Consider the following 20289-nt stretch of genomic DNA (forward strand, 5'->3'; position numbering starts at 1 on the left):
GAGACATGTTGACAGTGGGTGCTGTGATCCGGCCCTGTAGTGCTGGTGGGCTCAGTGCAGTGTGACCAGCACCAGGCCGAGCTTCGGTTCAGTGAACCTGCAGAGCAGACAGAGAGGGGGAGAGACAGAGAGAGCGGGAGAGTAAAGTCATTCACAGGACACCCCTACTTTACTTATCTCAATATATGAAGGTTAGGTTACTGATTAGCTCAGCTGAAATTTACAAGAGATAAAGAGGAGGCCGTTATGAATGATAACATTTCTGCCACATGCAATCCTGACATCACTGAAACACACTGATCGCACTAACCCTAGTTTCTTAAACTTTAGCATTAAGGAGGTTATTCACAACATTTGTGAATAACAATATTTTACTGCCAACTTAAATACACAACTTTTTTCTTCAAAAACACATAAAATAAACTTCAAGTGACAAAGTATTTTCAACATTCAAAAAGCAGACAGTAAGATAAAGCGGCACTCGCTATCCTGTCGAATTCTGTTTCATACCTCGGACCACAGGTTACGAAACTGACACGATTTTTCAGGGGCCTCTGTCTCTTGTGTGAGTGTGTACGCAGCAGGCTGAGCTGCTGAACAGCAGGCCTCCCTGCTCAATACAAACCCTTCCATTTTCCCCTCAGAGAGAGAGAGCAAACACCATACACCAGCCGTTTTCACTCTAATCTGTGTTATTTATACCCTCTACATTTCCTGACATGTTTTTACCTCTGAGGTACTGATTCATCCAGACTGCCCTCATAATACCACAGTACACAGCACAGAGGCAACAGCAGTGTAAATGCCTGTTAGCTGGTACGTGGGGCTCTAAGCAGACACTACACTGCAGAGCAGTTTAAACCAGCTGACTCTGTTTTCAGGGCTCCTTAGGCTGTTCTACATAATACCTGAAAATTATTTTGATGAAAAAAAAATTCAATTAAATATTTGAAAATTGGTTATCCTCTACACAAATTAGTGGTCTTTATAAGGCTTATTTAATATTCAGCTATATAAATTCATCTGCAGGAATTTGGCCATATAAAGTGAAATATTCAGCCGTATAAATGGATGATTTTTAAAAACGGAAGTTACAGTATAATCCTGTATGAGGGAAAATTCCAAGCGTATGAATGGTGATGTAAAACGGAATGTGTTTCCTGGGTTCATGTCGGGCCATCCTCAGGTGTTCTAGGCCTTGAGATTGGGCATTTATTTGAAAACCACATCCATCACCCAGCAGGCGGTATGGAGAGTGAGCTGGCATGAGTCACGGGTCAGCCGTCTCGGCCTCACCTGTAGTTGTGGCTGGTGAGGTAGTCGATGACGGCGGGCCGGATGCGGGCCACGCCCCCCTGGCTGTGGTTCCCCCTTCCGGTGATGACTGACAGTTGAGGTCTGCACCCACCCTGCTGCCACTCTGTCGGGGGGGGGGGGGCGGATTACAGGAAGCCGGTGAGAGGCGCCGGGACAAGCTTCAGAACGACAACACAGCCGAGAAAACCACCACAACAGACACGCGCACGCGCACACACAATGCTCATCACGACGCCGTGCACGCTGGAGCACAGATGCAAACCGCAGGCCGTACACAATAGCACGGTGTCTAGAAACGGATGCGTGCAGTTGCACAAACACGGAAATGCCCACCAGGCATGAGACAGATGAGGGCTGGTTAACAGCAGACAGGGCACCACAGTTGCAGAGATGTAGCCTCCTATGTGCCAAGCTGGCTCTCACTCTGGCCCACTCGAGAGCCTTCCCACAACAGGAAGCTGATTCACAGAACGGACCGATTCCCCATAATCATCTTCTTTATCATGCTGTTGCATGTTTATTGCGGTTTAGCTATACTATTAAGGGCCTGCAGAAACTGAATCAGACTCAGCTTCAATTCTAGTCTAACAAAACATGAAGCTGATCCGCTGTATCACACACACATACACATGCACACGCAAGCATGCACGCACAACCAGTCTTCATCCTTCTCCTCAGCTGTTCACAGATGCCGGTAAAGGATTGTGGGTAGATATGCTCTGATAACAAACACATACGCAGACAGTGCTGACTTGGCACTGGCCACATCCAAACAAGAGATAAAGTCAAAGTAGCAATAATGCAGAACAACTTCATTTCCCCAGAAAATGCTCAATGGCTTAGCAGCATGCAAAACACAACCACACAAAATCATGAAAAACAATCGTCGTACATTAAAAGAGACTGAATATGAACTGAGCGGAACTTTTCATCTCAGCCGCTTTTCAGAAGCTTTAAAATGCCTCCAGTGGACTGACCTCTGCAGTTCAGCGTAAATGAACCCGGAGCAAACAGCCCTGCCTGACTCTGTCCTCGTCACCTTCACCCTTATCACCCCCCCCCCCCCCAGCTGCTTAGCGCTGACCTGTCAAAATTAGCTTAGCCCCTGTGGAGTGAGCCAAGACAGTTGTTTTGACTGAAACTGCATTTGCATCTGTTCAGCGTGAAGCACTGAACATTTTCAGAACCCAGATGCAGCCGTGTTTCGATTTCACAGTTACAAATTTCCCCCTCAGACAGTGAGTGCTGAAACTAACACAGCCAAGAGAGGCAGATCAGGCCGAGCACTCCGCCTTATCTCCCTCTGTCGGAGCGGTAGATTCTTCTCTCTCTTTGGCTTCTGGCCCTGTGTCTACCAGCTCATCTCGGTACACAGAAGTGACGTGAGGGGTGAGCGCGCTTCCTCTCACCCGCAGTCTTCTCCTCCAGGACCCGCTGCAGGTGGTACAGGGCTTCGTCCACGTGCAGGCCGTGGAGGTCCAGAACGTTCTGCGGCAGCAGCGAGGCGTTGACGCGCTCGAAGATCTGCACGGCCGCGCGGTGATTGGCCTCCTTCATCTTCTGCCCGTGGAGGTGACCCTGCGGGAGACGGGCGCACAGGAAGAGGAGCCGGGGAGAGAATCAAACACATGCATCCGGGGCTCTTTCATCACAAAACAAAAAAATCTGCCACAGGTGACACAATCATTTGGAGTGTGCTAGTTATTATAAGATAAGATAAGATAAGATAAAACTTTATTGATCCCAAAGGAAATTATTGTGCCGGAAATTGCTCACTTACAGAGTATAAATATCAATATATACTCAAATAATATATATTATTTGCTTTCCTTTCGCCTCATTTTGAGATACTTGCTTCAATAACCAAAAATGAGTTTAAAACCCAGTTACACACCCAGTTACCTGCCAAAATACAGGAAAGGTAACGATTTTCAGAACACAGCCTTAGTAGCTACATGAGTACAGTATGCTGTGGCTCTGTGGTCACACTTGTTCTGGTTGTACCGGCGGCCCTAATGAAGGGGCTTGATGACCTGCACCTACGTGTGTCCTACAGGGAGCAAGGTATTTATCCCACAATTGCCTCAGCTGAACAAATGGATAAAATTGTAACCTACGGCGTGTAAGGAGCTCTGGATAAGAGCGTCTCCTAAATGACAATAATGTAATAATGTGATGTGATGCATCCAGGCTCTTCACTGTTACTGTGGCCCACCTGTTGCGCGTAGAAGCTGGCCACATCCTTCCTGCCTTGTCGGTAAGCCTCTGCGGCCTTACTGAAGCTCTCCTGCTGCTTCCGCCTCTGCAGGACCGCCTCGGTCCGGAAATCCTCGTACTCCGGGTCCTCGGTGTCCTGGAACTCTCCCCCGCCCGGCCCTCGCTCTTTGCTCCTGCGCCTCTGCGTTGAGGGAGACTCTTTGCCCTTCCGTCTCTGTGTGGAGGGAGACTCCTTGCCCTTGTGCCGCTGTGTTGGGGAAGAGGGGGCCAGTTAGGCAGTTCCTCAGCGATTTGAGGGAAATGAGGGCTAAGTGGGCCAGGGCCTCCCTACCCGCTCGTTGCTGTTCGCCCTCTGGGCGTCACTGCGCTGGGCCGTGTCTTGGGCCACCACCGTCCGGACCGGCCCCTCGTCCAGGAGGGATTTCAGGTACTGCTTCGTCTGCTCCAGGGAGTAGCTGCCGGGTGGGGGGAAAAAAAATATGGCATTCAGAGCAAATCTGGCTACTACCTTTAAAACTTAGTGTATCTTCTGTTGAACTGGCTCATTCAACTGAAATATCCTTTCGCGTTGGCTGTTTGACATGCACATGTTGACCCTAGTTATGGTGTTCTGTAAGCCCAACACAGGCTCATTCATTCATTCATTCATTCATTTTCTCATTCAGAAAGAGAACAAATGCACCACATGAACCACAGGAGCAGTCTTTGCGAGCACTCCATTAGTCATCATTATTCCTGCATCGCAGCATCTCTCAGAAAAATCCCGGGCTTCTGCCGGATGCTCACTTGTGATCCTTGAAGATGTCGCTGAGGAAGTGGCGGTCGATGGTGGGGTACAAGCTGTACAGTTGCTTCTCCTTCAGCAGGGTGGCGCCGTCCTTCCCAGCCCCGTCCACACTGCCCACTCTGGACTGTAACAGCAATAACGGTTACCTTGTGTTACCAACAACAGTGCCCTATTCCACGCATTGACAGAGCAGAGAATGCTGGCCCTAACAGGGCTGCCTATACATTCAATCCAACCTCTCTGCAACGATTATGGCCTTCTTCTCCTCCTATCTAACTCAATTTGATCGAATACTCGATTACAGTTATTTGCTTCACTGACGGCCTTACTTGAGGCAACATGGTTTAAGTTTTACACAGTGTCCTTTTACATGCCTGGATATTATACTAAAATAGGAGGAGTCTACCCACAGTTCCAAGCTGCACCTTCCAGCCCAGTTTTCAAACTACTGTGCTACACTGGCGTTTCAACCACCATGCAGAGATGGTTGGTTCAGCACTCCTGGTGGGGGTACCTTCTCCAGGTGTTCCTGTAGGGCCTCCTCCTCCATCATGATATCCCGCAGAGAGACGTGGTACTGGGGCACGTTCCAGTGATCCATGAAGGGGAAGCTCTCAGACACCTCCAACTGGCTGAGAGATGCCAAGCCGTCTGTACCGATCAGGAAATGTGGAGCTCCTTCTTTGGCCGCTGGCTTGGTCGTCTGAGATTCTCCCCAGTGGACAGAGCCTAAAGATGAGATGAAGAGTCATGAGGCGAGAGGAAAAAAAGGGGGGGTGAAGAGAAGAAGAAGGGTTTAGAAAAGATGACCAGGAACAGGAACAAAACAGAGATATATTATTACCAATAAACAAAGCTGGCATACCACGCCCTACTTCCGCTTTTATCTGGCAAAATCAAATGTGAATCCAAACAGGCAATCATTAGTTCGAGGCTTTAAGTATCTGACTGGGTTTTAGGTAACTTATTGCAATCTTAAAGCAATGGCTGCTTATTTTAGGTAGGTACGTGACCTGAGGTCGCTGATTTAGGGGTATCTATGGTGGTACGCCATTTGCCCTCTTGCCTGCTGTGTGTGTGTATTTGTTGACTTATCTGCCCTTGGTCTGGTCCTGAGTAGGGAAAGGAATCATAAAACCCCAGACCAGGACAAAGAACCTTAAAATGCATGGTACTCTCCCAACAGAAGAATGAAATACTTATAAGCATGTATGCTGTAATACTACAATAGGTGCATCTCTGGTTGTCTGGATTTAATTCTCTGAAAGGCATTACCGGGCATATTTGTTAGTATAATGTCCAAGCAAATACCCTGTATTTAAATTTGCTAACAGAACACACAGAGGTATCTTTTCATAGGCAGGTCTTTTCATTTATGCAAGTGTATAACGCACTCACTTTCTTGGAGCAGGTGGTATGAGAGCACTTCCAGCCTCTGCCGCTCCTATGGAGATAACAGTGTATGCATCAAGCATGGCCACAGTCCACTGGTCTTCCAGCTAAAATGACTAACTAGCAATCTGGAACAAATATACCTGGGAGAGTGATTAAATTAGTTCCGTTAAGGCAACAACACATTTGGAGTATTTATGAACACTGCTCAAGAATCTGCCAATCAATTTTCCATATGTGCTGGGGTGTAAAAGAATCAGCTATGTTGATAAGTCAGTAGATATTATATCTTTCCTGCTTATGGCATAAGCAGACCAGTTTTCTGTTCTTTGGTTGTCCTATTTCTTGCACGGAAAGTGTTAAAATGGGTCATATGAATAGGCTCTTTATTCGGTGAATGGGTGAGGCCACCAAAGTCACATTTGTTACTTACAGAAATGGTCAAGTTCAGTGCAGTGTTAACCTGACAAAAAAGACAGGTGGGCCTCTACACACCTTAATGGTTTCTTTCCATTTCTGGTGCAGGAGCCTGGCGAGGTTCAGGTCAATCTGCACTGAGCAGTCCTCTGTGGACAACGCACCTGGAGATAACAAGGTAGATAATGATCACATTAGCAAGGGGGTAAAGCAGAAACTTTGTATTTCCCATTATCAGCTGAAAACCCTGCGTAGCTCTGCTGTGAAATACCTGGATCAATGCCTACGGGTCCAAAGAGCTCGGTGAGCTGAAAGGCCAGTTCAGTGGGCAGCTTCAGTTCCAAAGACTGGATCTTCAGGGGTGATCGGCCCCCCTTGGCCTGGCTGGCTCTCACCCTCTCTCTGCCCCTCTCCCTCTGCGCCTCCTCCCTCTCCCGCTTGTTCATCTCCTCCAGCTGAACCAGCAGAGACCTCGTGACATCATCCTCAGAGAGGAGGTCAGCTGCCCCCTCGCTTTGCTCTCCTTCCTGTCCTACCCTCTGCAATGGTGCTGTGGATGTGGGCTGGTCTGAATCCAGGGCTGGGGGCGGTGCCATCTCAGTCTCCGGTCTCCTTTCCGTTTCCCCAGGAGCCTCTGGTTCGTTGGAGTCCCACAGCGGTGGGGAGGTACCTCCTTCTCCCCTGGGCTGACCTGTAGAGAGCTCTCCTGGTGCGCGGAGGTCATTCACAGAGCTTTCCGCTGCTGCTTGGGGAAGTTCCTCAGCTGCACTGCTGTCCTCCTCCCTGGCCACGCCCTCCTGGGTGGTCACCTGATGCTCCCCAGCACTGCAGCCCCGCTCGCTGTTAGGGTGCGCCTCCAGATCCCCAGAGCTTGCCTCGGTTCCCACATACTGGCCAAGAGCTTCTGACTGCTCCATATCGAGAAGAACAAAACCCTCTGTTTCCCTGTGGGCATTGGGTAAATCCATTGGCACACCGGGATAAGGTCCGCTCTCTCGGGTAAGACCGTCCTGGCCTGCTGGTGCTAGCTCTTCCTCGTTGTCATCGTCGTCCTTGAACAGCTGCTCTCCGGAGTCCAGCAGCAGGTTGGTGGTCCACTGCATGTCCTGGTGGCACATGTCGTACAGGTCCTCCAGCGTGTCGAAGGACACCAGCTTGAAGTGGCGGCTGAGGATCTGCAGGTCCTGGGACTTGCTGGCGAGGCCGCTCCCCAGCTCCTGCTCCTCCACCTGGGTGCCCTTGTCGTGCAGCACCCGGTACGGCACCTCACGGGGGCTGCCGGGCTCCACCGGCTCGGTCGGCTTGGGCTGGAAGCGGGCGCAGTCCGCGCTGAGCACCCTCACCTCCGCGCGCTCGGCATCGGCCCGGGTCTGCTGCCGCCGATCCATCCTCCAGAGCAGGGCGAAGTCCTGCGGGTCGGTCTGCGTGGAGGTGCAGGCGCCGGCTCTGCGCTGAGGCGCGGGCCGCCCCGCGGGGGGGAGGCTGAGACGCGGGGAGGCCTGCGGGGACTCCGGCTGCAGCCTGGGCGAGGTGGGGCTGTTGTTGGTGAAGGTGAGCGCCAGCTTGCACTGCTTCCCCGATCGCCGGTTGTGCCTCGTCCTGCGCTCCTGGCTGCCCCCCGAAACGGTGGTCACGGGGCCTCCTTCCGCCTCCACCCCACCCATGGCCCCAGGAGTCTCTGACTTCTGAGAGGTGGTCCCTGGGTCGTTCCTGGTCCCAGAGGAGCCTCTCGACCCTTCAAAACCTCCACTTTGGTGTTCTGTGATTGTGTCAGGGGTGAAGAGGATGGTTTCCCTGCCTATTAGCAGCTTGTCATCCTCCTGTTCCCTGGCATTGGATGCTGTCATCAGGGCCTCCACATCTGGGCTCAGTGGAGTATCCTTCACGGGTGTAGTACCAGAAGATGTCCAGTCAGCCACAAAGTCCAGCAGCTCTGGTCTGGTGTCCCTCCCTGTCTTCTGATCCACCCCCTCCCCACCAGACAGAGAGGGACTCTTGGTTCCCCTGTAAACAGATCCAGCCTCTTGACTCAGGTCTTCTGAGCTGGACTGTACTGCGGAATCCGCAGGCGATGCCACACCAGAGCCCACAGAAAAGGTTGCTGGTTTCTGTGAGGAGCTGGTGCCAACTTGTAACAGATCCAGTAACTTCTGAAACTCTGTCTTTTCTTGGTTGTCGCTGCTGCCTTCCTCCATTTCGGAACTGTGGCTTCCGTCCTGTTCTGCTGCGGCCTTCCCCTCCTGCTGCCTCCCCTTCCCCCTCCCCTCTCTCAACCTCTGCCCCCGCTGCTCCAGCCCCTCTGTGGGCCAGTCCCCCAAAAATTCCAACAGCTCTGGCCTCACACAGTCACTGCCTGCCACACGAACACCGCCACCTGCCCTTTCTCCCTCCTCCAGACCGGCGTTTCTCGGGACGGCATCGTTACCCTCTGACCGCCCGGCCCCATCTCCGTTCCTGGTGTCAGCCTGCCTGGTGCGGGTTCTGTCCCGCCTCACCCGCTGGCCGATGGACTCTGAGAAGGCCACGGGTTGTTCGCTCAGACGCTCCTCCCAGCTGAATTCTGCCGCTCTCTCGCCGTCCAGAGTCCGACCCTCATCTTCAGCAGCTGAACGTGTGTCCAGCTCCCAGTCCAAAGCGCTGGCATCCAGCAGCTCGGCTTCATTCAGGTCTGGCTCTGGCGGCGCATCAGTTTGTACACTCTGTCCTGGTACGGACAGAGACGCACTGGACCCATGGCGGCTGCCAGTCCTGCTGTTGCTCCTGCTACTGTCAGTGTCCAGGCCTTCCTCTCTGGCCGAGCCCCTCCCCACCGAAGACACGTCAGGCAGGGAAGAGAAGAGCTGGGTATGGGCCTTAGAAGAGCCCAGGCTCAAGTGGGGGTCCTCCACCAGATCTGGCTTCGCCTCGGACGGCGACGGCCTATGGGAATGGGAGCCCGAAAAGAAGCATGCGTCAAATAGCTCATTTGTACAGGACGTCCTCTACAATGCCCCTCGAGTAAGACAATGTCAGCCCTTCCTCCACCCATAATCCCACCACCACACCATCAACAATAAAAAGCACTCAAGCACTGACCTGAAAACATCTACTGGCAATTATTTGTATTTACTTTGCTGAAAACACTAGTATCCTAGAACATTTTTCCCATGTGTGTGCCAAACAGTTTTTTTCTAATTAAAGGTACATAGCATTGTCATATAAAGAAAATACAGGAAAAGTGCTTGTCTACAGTAGATGTCCAAAGCCTTTACAAGAGCTTATTGTTTGGTATGTCGAATTGCAGACATGTTGGTATCCATTTTCAAATAATTTTATTTTTTAATGAAATAACAATTTCGAAGCAATTTCAAACTCCAACTGAATAAATATGCCAAGTGTGGTAAACTGCCATTTTCTCAGAGGACAGCCCCAGGCGGGCTCTAATGACAGACAGACAGAAAGGGTTTCAGTGGGCGGGGCTGACTCACTGTGATAGGCTGGCCTCTGGTGGGGGCTGGGTCAGGCCACTGTCGCTCAGCTCCGGCCGCTTGTGGAACGAACACAGGACAGTGTCTACTGAGACATGGCGCTCGTAGCGCTCCAGCATGCGCCTGATCTTCTCCTTCGGCACCCCATGCTTGGTGCGTCTAGGGAGACAGCACGGGGGGTTACCCCAAGGGGGGTTGTGAAGCGAATACTGTTGTGCTAAAAATAGCAAATTCGTCAGTCATCTCTACACCTGTCAATTGCAAATTCACAATGTAAATTTATGGTTTACTACAGGCCTGAATGAGGTCTGTGAAATACCAGTAACAAAGCTAGCATGTCAGCCATACAAATAAAATTACAGTTAAACATGAAGGTTGGGTGCTTATCTACAATAAAGCTAAGAACTTATGACCTGGGATAGAAAAAAAACTGGAGTGACATACCTTTCCAGCTCCCTGGGTTTGAATTTCCACCAGGTGTCCGGTTCACGAAATATCACATTGTACTTGTGTTCTTTAGCCTGTAAAAAAAACAGTTTTCCTCTTTTAAACGGATTACTCAAATGTAAACACAGACTGAAAAACACTGATACACATTGCCAAATAATAAGGCAATGCTCAACAAAATACAAAGACTTGCAGCTTTGTGAGGTGTAAAGCATGATATTTTGGATAAAAAAGGCAGTAAATATGCTCATACAGAAGCAGTCTGCACATTCCTGTTTGGGTTAATACTGTAAATACTACAGGAATATTTACATTTACATTTATTCATTTGACAGACGCTTTTATCCAAAGCAACTGCCAAATGAATAAAGACAAGGTACAAATTAGCTGGTACAGACATGAAACAGCAGGAGTGTGTGCGCTGTGTGTGAATGGTATGTACAGGGGAAACCACTGACTGGTAAACTGTAACAGTATCTGTTGCTTGGGCCCAGGCTGCGCATTGCATGTAATGCCAGCAATGTGCTGTGCTGATATATGTTCTACCCCTTGCAAAGTGAGAGGCCTAAATTGAGTGTTGCGTGTGAGGAGGGGGGCGACGGCGTGACATTAAGGGACTCTCTGCATGAACGGCATGCGACACTAACCATAGCCACGTACGGCTTCATTTCCCAGCCTTGCATGTGGGTGTTGTCTATGATGATGGGAGACACGCCCTTCTCAAAAGCCTCCTTGGCTGGCGAGGAAAAAGCAGAGACAGAGTAACAATCATTACACCCTGAACACCTGCACATTTTTATGCGAAAAAACAAAGATGCTTATGGAGATTGCAGGTATACACAGATTGGTAATATTAATACCACAACCACAGATCGACACAAATAAAGAACTGTATCAATAACTAGATACGCAACGTTAAGTTACAGGAAACATATTATATGAGGATCAGGGCACCAAGCCATTCACTCGTCCCTCCAGACGGTATTACAAAACTATTTCACCATCAGGTTAACTGCACCTCGGTTTTGATTCCACTCGTGCGCATCTCCCAGTAGAGACGGGTTGTAACAGTAATGTCCGCCACGACTGAAGAAGTCATCTGAGCTTAACACCACACCCCCGGGATTCTGTCCTAAGATACTCCTGTACACAATGACATCGGCACACATCAGTCTGCTTTCAGAAGCACTGCAAGCCAAACACCTGGACTCATACACAGTGCTGACAGTATGCTGACATCAGTATAATCTGGGTCTGGACCCCAACCCATACCTGGCCAAAGTGGATTTGCCTGATCCTGGGGCCCCCCTCAGCAGCACCAACACCCGTCCCTCCAAACGGGCGCTCCTGGACTGAGATGGGGATCTGGGTGCTGCCGGTAGGGCCCAGGATTTAGGAATGGTGGCTGCGGGTTTCAGGGGTGCTTGCTGCATGGGACCATGACCAAACCAGTGTGCCACTGGCTGCGAGTTCCAAACTGTAGGGTTCAGCGCTACGGGGGTGATAAAAGCCGGCTGGGGAGGCTGGAACTCTGAGGCCTGGATGTTCCAGAATGTTGATGGGGCCGGTAGAGTGTCCTTCGCCTCTGCACTCTGACCCCTGGCCGAGGTGCCCCGTGCCTCGGGCACTGCCACCTCCTCACGGCTGCTCACCGCGACTCGGCCGCCCACAGATGCGCTGGGGACGGAACCGGGGCTCTTCTTATAAGCCTGGAAAGCAGAGGGGCGGCCGCTGTTCCCCAGCCCCAGAGCAGGCTTCGTCCCTGTGGAAGACTCAGCTGTCAGGTGGCTAAAATCCAGCAGCCCCGCCTGCTCTGGGTGGAAACCGGACCCGATGAAGCTCAGCCCACTGACAGGGGACTGGGTGCCGGAGCCGTCCCGTGGCACGGTCCCCCAGGCCCCATCAGGATGAGCCTGCTGCTCCCGCCCGGACCTGGGGCTCTGCTCCACGCTGGACTGCAGCAGCTCAGGAAGAGCCTCGCGAGCCGCCCGCTGCTCCCCCAGAGGCGGGACGGAGGAGAAGGGGTCACCGAACGGCGGGGGGCGCGTCTCCAGCGTCTCCAGCTCTCTGTCGATGAGTGTGTCGAATTCTGCCGTCAGGTGTGTCCCGATCGCATCCTGGTCCTCCCGGTCCTCCCCCTTTTCCTGGAACACGTGTGGACCGTTAGCCGCCGCGGAAGTGCTGCCCTGCTGGGGTTTGGGATACAGCAGGGAAGCCGCTAACTCGAACCCTGAAACGGGAGCAGGCAGTGGGGCGGCTCCCTCAGCCGCTACAGATAGCTCCAGCAGGGAGTCCATTGCATTCTCCACTGTGTGGGAGGAAAGAGGAGGAAAGTGAACTGGCCTGCTCACTAAAGCACCCAATGTTCAGTTACACAGTGCCTTCGATTTGATAAAATTTAAAACAAAAATACCAACGCTTATCTGAATGTTTGTATTTTCAACTGTGATTCCATACACTTTTTTACTGGTTCATAAACAATATTTTTTGTTTGACAAATATTTCCAATTTCATATGACACTTCATGTGGCACTTACAAACTATTCATTAGGAATGCTGAAATACTACATTTACAACTTGTTCAAACAAATCCGTTAGAAATTAGCCTAATACTCAGAAACAAATAAATGCATTAACCTCGGAAATTCTACTGTCATATATAAATATTATGTTGTGTACCCACTAAACACACCAACTATATCTATATGCTATATCTGTCCGGTATCAGATTCCAGGTGTTTTCTTACATTTCAACTGGCTGCACTAAAACCCTAATTTTACGATAACGGTAAGCTAGGGGAAATCATGTTCAACACAGTTGCCAGCTACACATTAAATGCTAAACAAGGCCTCTGTTGCATTTAGCAAGATTACAATCTATAGTGTAGTGTCAAGTTCAACAAGGTTTCCCAGTGTTTAGTTTAGATCACAACCACCAAGTTGTAATGGGTTAATAATCCATTTTAAAATACATAAAGTGTATGGAAAAAGGAAACTAACGACACACATGACACCGGTAGCAATATGTTCCCTGCGTGCTAGAAGCCCTTCAGCAACTAGCTAGACACAACGTCGAAAGACCGCCATGTCACCAAAACAAGAAGGCAAACTAGTTAGCAAGCAGATAAGTGCAAAATGCTTCAGCCAACTTTTCCAAAGCAACTTCGTCATCGTCGGGATTTACGGGCGCAAGTTGTTTGTCATGGTTAACGCAACCTAGTGCAGGAATGTTGGGAATGCTAACAAGATAGGGGCCCTGCTTTGGTCTAGCTCGACATTAATCTTGTACTCTAGGTAGCTACACGGTATTCGGATCGTGTCATGGGACTGCCGCGGCTAGATAACCCATCACTATCACCGCCATTTATGGGACGCAGCCAATGCAGTGTAATGTTGGCAAACTAGTGTAGCCAGTTAGCTAGCTGCGTTGCTAGTCAGTTAGGAATTCAGACAGGTTAGCCACGTTAGCCGGCTACTTTACCTCGGAAATCGCACTCGGCCAGCACAAGGTAAATAACTTCGGGATCCAAGTGAGAGAACATTTCCCGCATCTTGTTCACGATTTCTTCTTTCCCAGAAGAATCACTTGACTTTGCAGTCAGCGGCGTGCCAGCTCCCCAATTATCGCCGTTTTTTGTTTCATTTCGTGCCATATTTCGGTCAGTCATGGACCCGACATTATTCAGACTGCCTCCGCGGTCAGCTGCCAGTCCGGGCACTCGGGCGGGACTCTGCCCACTTTTCTTTTTCCGTGGCATTTCTCTTGTTAGCCCATGGGCACTCGTCCACTGTTGACAAATTTAGGTGACCAGACGGAGAACACTAACTTCAGCTAAAACCAACCAAACAACCTCTCAAGAAGCGCACCATAGCTAACTAGCTAAACTTAAGTTGCAGCGCACCAAGCGATTGGAAATTGAACAGCAGTCCTACAATTCCCCATGGTTAGAGTTTGGGGAGAGAAACGTTATCTAACTTACATTACTATCGCTCGATAGCTAACTTTAGCAAATACACATCTCCAATACCAATCGCATCTCGCGTCAAGAAAGCAATATAATTGAGTGTTTATCGCTATGGAGACTAACGTTACAGACACACACGCTGCATTCTGTACTGGTCCTGCTAAAAAAAATCTGGTATCTATTTAAATAGTGGAATCTAAGGAGTTCCAGTGATGAGATGTTTTGAGTTAATTTACAGAGACATAAATTTAAAGGTAACGTATAGGTCGCCCGGTGTCTTAGTTCCCATGGATACAGCATCTCTGGTTCGATACTGTCACATTGTTGGCGGGGCACTCCCCCACATCAATAGACAACATCAACGCTGCTTTCCCACACTAGCTCCTACAGTGGTTAATGGTAATGGTTAATTTTTATTGCAGGAAATAGACAGCTTCATAAATTATGTTGTCATAATACATGAAACTTTTGCATGGGAGTAAAACACTCACAATGATTTGCAACTATGTTGCTGGTGGTACTGTTCTTATTGGAGGTAAAATAATAATAATAATAATACAACTTGCTACAGTTCGTCAGGGAGAAATTGCTAACGTGATTATTTGTATGTATACACAAATACATATTCACAAATATATATTTATATTCAGATATATGAGCACATATACATATATAATCACGTTACTAATATCTCTTGCGAACGGTAGAGATTGTACACTGAACAACTGCTACTTCAGAAAGCTTACAGTTGACGTAAATACGTTTGTAATGGGAAACGTGACTGTTGCGCGTTTCAAAGTTCATCTTTAAATGTAAATGCGCCACTCTTGTAAGGGTTACGGTAAAAGCGACCTCCCCCTCCTCTCCCTGATAAGTTTTGTGTAGTTTGCAGACTCCCGCCTCGCTGGGGCTGCGTTGTCGTACTCTGTTCAGACCGAGGGTGGCGCTGTGCTTCTATTTTCTGAGGAGACATTAGGGAGAACTGCACTGCCTATGAGAAGGAGCTTTGTGCCGAAACTAAAAACCTCACCTAAACCTGACTCATGCACTAAAACATCTCATTCATGAGGTAAATATTGAAATGGTGTTTATTAAAGCATGGTGGAATAGTGCTAACTTTAACCAGTTAGTTGGCTAGATATCTTAGGCGAGTGTTGTATGTCAAGCATACTTGCTTGTTTATGCCTAAAAATAAGGATGCAGCTACCAAATACTGAGGCAAGTTCGTGGTAGGGAGGGCAGTGTAGCTAGCTAGCTAACTTACTGTAATGTGATATTAGCCAGCTAGCTAGTGCTACAGAATCTTAAGTTAGAAGAAACAAACAAGTAAATTATTAGGCTTTGGGTAAAGTTAGTGTACTTCCAGAAAGGTCAGCGTGAAAATTTTATTTTATCTGAAGATGGACCCTCGTCAGTAAAAATGTTCACATTTGATTTCCGTCTGCTTGTATTTTTAATGTATATGTTGCTATCTGTAATAGTTTGAGGCCTAACGTAAAGCTAAGCTAGGCCGGAGCTAGCTAATGTTAGCTAGCTAGCCACTAACCTCCCCTCGCAGTACTTCATACTGTTATTTTTGAATGCATTGATTTTTTTTAATTTTTCATTTTAACTAGCTGCTGTAACGGAACGGTTATTGGGATTTTTTGCTCACATTTATTACGCAACGACCGAATTTAACGTGGACGACATTTATTGAGGGAATGAAAGAGAATATGCGAACGCTACCCGGACCGTCTGTGGCTAGCTAATGTTAGCATGGTAGCTTGCACGGGCGGGTTTTAGCTGCTTTTGGGGGGAGTTTTCGGAAACCCTGAACCAGAGTCTTCTAACGTCATTCACGTGTTTATTTTCATGCGGACGGAGAGCTAACAGCTTTACATTCGGGCGTGAAGTGAACATTTAAAATTGAATTGGAGAAAAGTGCGGTAGATTTATGGTCTTGCGATTTTGTTTTCCGACCCATAGAGGCCAGTAGAGGACTGTGTGTACAACAACAACGCTGAAGAGAATGGAGTTCCCACAGCACCAGAAACCAGCGGACGGTAAAATCACTTATCCGCCGGGGGTGAAGGAGATCACGGACAAGATCAGCAACGATGAGGTGGTCAAACGTTTAAAGGTATGAGAACAGTTTTATGTCTTGATTTTCGTGCCTCTTTTGGCTCGTCTTGTGCGCAGTGATTGACAAGTTGCCCCATATGTGTCATTCATCTGCACAGTGAAATTGATTGACACGTCCATTAGAGCTGCTGTAACTGTCGATCTTTAATCTGTGATGGCCAAAACGGTGTAGAATTTTTAAAATATCGTTGATATGTAATGGTTTGTGGTGCTCTTAGAAAGAGATGTATGAATTTGTAACGCTAATTCAAACTTGTAGTGGTGACCGGTATTTTTAGGGTGCTGATTTTGAATAAACCAAAGCAGTTGCAAACTAGGTTAAAGTCTGTGTGAGTGTAGTTGGTAAGGTTCTGTGTGAAGTGGTGCTATATTCAGAACCTTGTGGTGGCTCATGTTGCAGACCTTTCATTGGTCAAAAGCTTGTTTTTGAGGGTGACCTGTGTAGATGGGATTTGCATCACCCGTTTTTCTCAGAGGTTGATTAGTATCCATTCTAGAGCTTAAGTCAGGCCTAGCAGGCGTGATGTGATGCTGAGGTTAGTTATGAGCCGGGAGTAAAGTAGTGGCACAGATGAAAACAGGGCTAGAACGCTGTCTCAGTCACCTGCTGTTTAGCCGTTTGTGAGGAGAAGTGAGTGTAGAGACTCTGAGGAAAGCACACACCTGCGCACCTCATTTCCTTGTGGGAACTGCTGTTCACATCTGGTTTGGATGTGCGCTGAATTCTGTTTCCTTGTCCAGAGAGAAACTGGCATGGCTCAATCATGGGGTCGTCCCATATGAAATGCGACCAGCTGTTGTAACAGTATCTTCTCGAGTTTTTTGTGAAAACTGGCATGTAACTTTGCCATATGGAAATTGCAGCCTGAACTAAATGTCTGATTCATATCCTGAATAATTCTTGAGATGGCTACTTTTTTTTTTTACCTTTTTTGAGTCTACCTTGGTATCCTTTAAAATTCTGTTTGTTACTGCATCTTATAAAAATCAATCTTGGTATTATATTAAAGCTCTTGGTATGCCCTGATATATTTCTGGCTTATTGGTGTGTGTTCAGAGTTTATGTGCATTAATTTTCTTCAGGTTTCAGAAATATGATTATGATTATTGAATATGTAGAAGCTGATGTTAATCATTATGTCTTTTAGGCATTTTCTGTGTATTTATTCCATTGATGATAGTTGATAGCTCTGCCTCCTGTGAACAAAAAAATGGATTTGTTTGCTTTATGTGACTGTTACAGTTGTTATGGATGCTCTCCCAGTTCAGATTGCAGTTAAATTGTTGAGGGCCCACTTGCTGGGTGAAAATGCTTTTAATGAATCATAACAGAATGTAAGTGCTTTATTAAGCCTGGATTTGCTTGGAGGAGGATCTCTAGGCAAGTGTGGTTTAATACGTCTCAAGTGGCACCAAAGCTCAGCCTAATATTGTGTTTTTACAGGCCTAGCCTTTTAGTCGAGTCGTCATCATCTGTGAGGAAACTTGACAAGTTGCCTTTTATGAAAAAGCCTTGGCCAAAAAGTTAGGGCAAGACACACAAGCGCTTGCCTATCTGTGGAGGTGGACACGAGTGTCATACAGTAGGACATGAAGGGGCTGAGCATTGAGTGAGTGTGGTCAGCTGTGAAGGTGCAGTGGGGCTGCTTAGTGGCAGGTTTTCCCTGCAGCCTGCAGGTTTGTGGGACAGAATATCACATGATATGACTCCTCAGGGGTCACTGACTGCCATATGTGTGAGCATGGTTGCCATTTGTCGTCGCCCCCAATTGATATAATAGAAGCGGAGTTGTGTACAGTGGTGTCCTTGCAGTTACGGATCATTCATTAACGACTGTGCAAATGTAATCAACACAGCCTTCAGACTTCCCTGAAAAAGAAACATTTGCTCGTTTCCTTGTGGAGGCTGTTATTGACATTTGGTTTGGCTGCTTAGTTTGAACCCCAGTCCACTCAGTTCAGTGCCCTTGACACTGCACCAGCATGCCACAGGGTTTTTCCTGCTTGTCTAATGTTTAGGTGGTCAGACTTCTTGCTGGCTTGCTTGATTCTTCTTCTTTTCGTCATACTGCCTTGGTGATAAAATTATTAAACGTTTCCTGGTTCAGGTAATTCCATCACGTTTCTAAATTCATGCAATACATGACTCCCCTACAAGTTTTTAAATGTTACACATGCTGGAGCTCCTATACGCTGCTCAAGGCTCAGATTTTGTCTGTGTAATCCTCGTCTTAACCATAAGGTACTGTCAACAGAGCTGACCAGGGGCCGGTGTTTACAGTGGATTAAGATTAAATTAATCAGGTTGCATTAACACTGGTTCCATTCTGGGGCCTGTGCTGTAATTGCCACTGCCTCAGATCCAGCCTTTAGTGTCACTAGTGTGATGTGTCTTTTCTGCTTGTTTTAATGTTTTTCTCAGCTGTGCTAAACAGAACAACCTCACCATGCTTTTGTGTTTGGCCAGACTCTAACCTGCCTGTGATCTGCATTCGGGTGTGCGTAGAAATTGAAGTACGTGTCATCTTTTCCGCAGGAACACCTCTTGCAGTCGCGTTGAACGTCTGTTTAGATGCCATCGTTAGATTAGTAACTGCCGTTTGCAAGAAGTGACGAAAGGAGAGCTGTAGGAATATCTTCACTGCTTGGTTTTTGATTACGCGCAACATTTGTTTACATTTAAAAGCCAAGCGCATCTGTGCCGTTTTGAGTTGAGATCGGATACGTGAAAAGTTACCTTCTTTATAAAGGAGCTGTCGTTCTCAGAGGCATCATGAACTGACATGGGCTGCCTAGCTTCTCTTGAGACTCAGGAAAAAGCCTCTTCAGTTCTGCTCATCGCTGGCTGTGCTGTGACATAGTGATGATTGATTTTTTTTTTTTTTTTTCCTGGGTGGATTCTTAACACTCTGGCAGTGAAATAAGGGAAAAATAGAACAAATTAAAGCGTTTCTGATGCGTTTTTAATTCTGAGTGAAAGAACAAGGTGCATGGTGCCTAAGCAGGATAGAATTTAGGATGATCCTTTAGGATAGTGTAGGTTGTGTCGTAGCTGACTGCAGACCTCTGTGGTCACTGTAGTTTTGAAGGCATTAGGCAGTTAGTGGCTGTGTATCCTGTAACAGTGTGAAGCGAGACAAGCGAGAGGGAGAGCTCCACCACAGCCTAGGGCTGTCTGCCCATCCCCCTCCCTGCGTGCTGATTGGCTGGCAGCATCCCTGCTCTATCCCTCACAGATTCTTAGTAGACACATTGGTAGTGTTTTCCACTCACTGCTCTCCTGGGTCCTAAAGAGAGTAGGGTTCCGCATTATCTCTAATCTCAAGTCTCAAGAAATTGCAATCTCTTTCTCAGTGGTACAAATTTCTAAAACAAACAATCAAATATGAGGCCCAAATATTGGTTTTAAACACTTCTTTCAACCAAGTATTGGTTTTGCTGAGTCCTGGGAGTTGATTTTCTGTGTGTGACTGAACGAAAGCATGTTTGGTTTTCCTGTGTGTTTACCCAAGCGCCTCCCCCAAATCAAAATTTTCTTGCAATAATTCATTTATAATAGCCATAATTGATGCATTGTGCTGCCATCCCAGCATTGCTCTCCCGTGAGATTTAGATGGTGGCCAACTGGTTGGTTTGAGAGTCTGTGGAATGAATCCCTGCCCTGGTAATGTAGAAATCACTAAAGAATTGGACAGATAATACACCAAGCTGAGGGGAAATACAGGTGGCAGTGGGACGATGTACAGGACACCATTGCCTGCAGTGGAATGTAATTGTGTTTCATTCCTTATAATTAAACTAAATGCTAAAAATTGTTGGTGTCAAAGACTGCTGCTACACAAAGCAACCTGCACACAACTGCAAGCATATATAAATAGTGTGTGTAATCTTATGTTTATGTCATATGTTTGATTAGTGCAATATTGCAATAATGCAATAAGATAATCATCATCAATTCAACTTGATATAAAATTAGTGACATAAATGACTACGGATCATGTCAAGCCCTACACAGTCAGCTAACTCACAAGGTATGGTTTTGCAGCAAAACTGAACTGGTTTCTTCACAACTAAGCCAGCTACCTACCTGATGAACACAGTATTGAATGAAATTACACAAGATATGAATATGATTGGACATGGAGTGCAATTTAAA

The 20289-nt window shown here is 47.6% G+C and overlaps 2 protein-coding genes across 3 annotated transcripts in view; one reads left to right on the top strand and one right to left on the bottom strand.

The window, feature by feature from the left end:
• Positions 1–13910, bottom strand: n4bp2 (NEDD4 binding protein 2). The gene is made up of 16 exons (XM_036516545.1): positions 13526–13910; positions 11317–12352; positions 11063–11187; positions 10692–10780; positions 10042–10118; positions 9598–9756; positions 6402–9049; positions 6209–6294; positions 5720–5765; positions 4836–5050; positions 4321–4445; positions 3866–3989; positions 3533–3781; positions 2727–2895; positions 1297–1420; positions 1–97 (listed from the first exon to the last, which is right to left on the bottom strand). Exons 1-16 carry the CDS (start codon positions 13800–13802, stop codon positions 52–54), a joined length of 5595 nt encoding a protein of 1864 aa, XP_036372438.1. The 5' UTR covers positions 13803–13910; the 3' UTR covers positions 1–51.
• Positions 13499–20289, top strand: part of pds5a (PDS5 cohesin associated factor A) — a 24065-nt gene continuing 17274 nt past the window's right edge. Inside the window, exons 1-2 of one of the 2 annotated variants that reach the window (XM_036516547.1) lie at positions 13499–13553; positions 15978–16131. In XM_036516547.1, coding sequence (XP_036372440.1) covers positions 16021–16131 — 111 coding nt within the window. In that variant the 5' untranslated portion in view covers positions 13499–13553; positions 15978–16020. Of the gene's footprint in view, positions 13554–14990; positions 15079–15977; positions 16132–20289 lie in introns of those variants that run through there. The other variant, XM_036516546.1, reaches the window with a different exon arrangement.

Source organism: Megalops cyprinoides, chromosome 22 (assembly GCF_013368585.1).
Source record: "Megalops cyprinoides isolate fMegCyp1 chromosome 22, fMegCyp1.pri, whole genome shotgun sequence".
Classification (NCBI taxonomy): Eukaryota; Metazoa; Chordata; class Actinopteri; order Elopiformes; family Megalopidae; genus Megalops; species Megalops cyprinoides.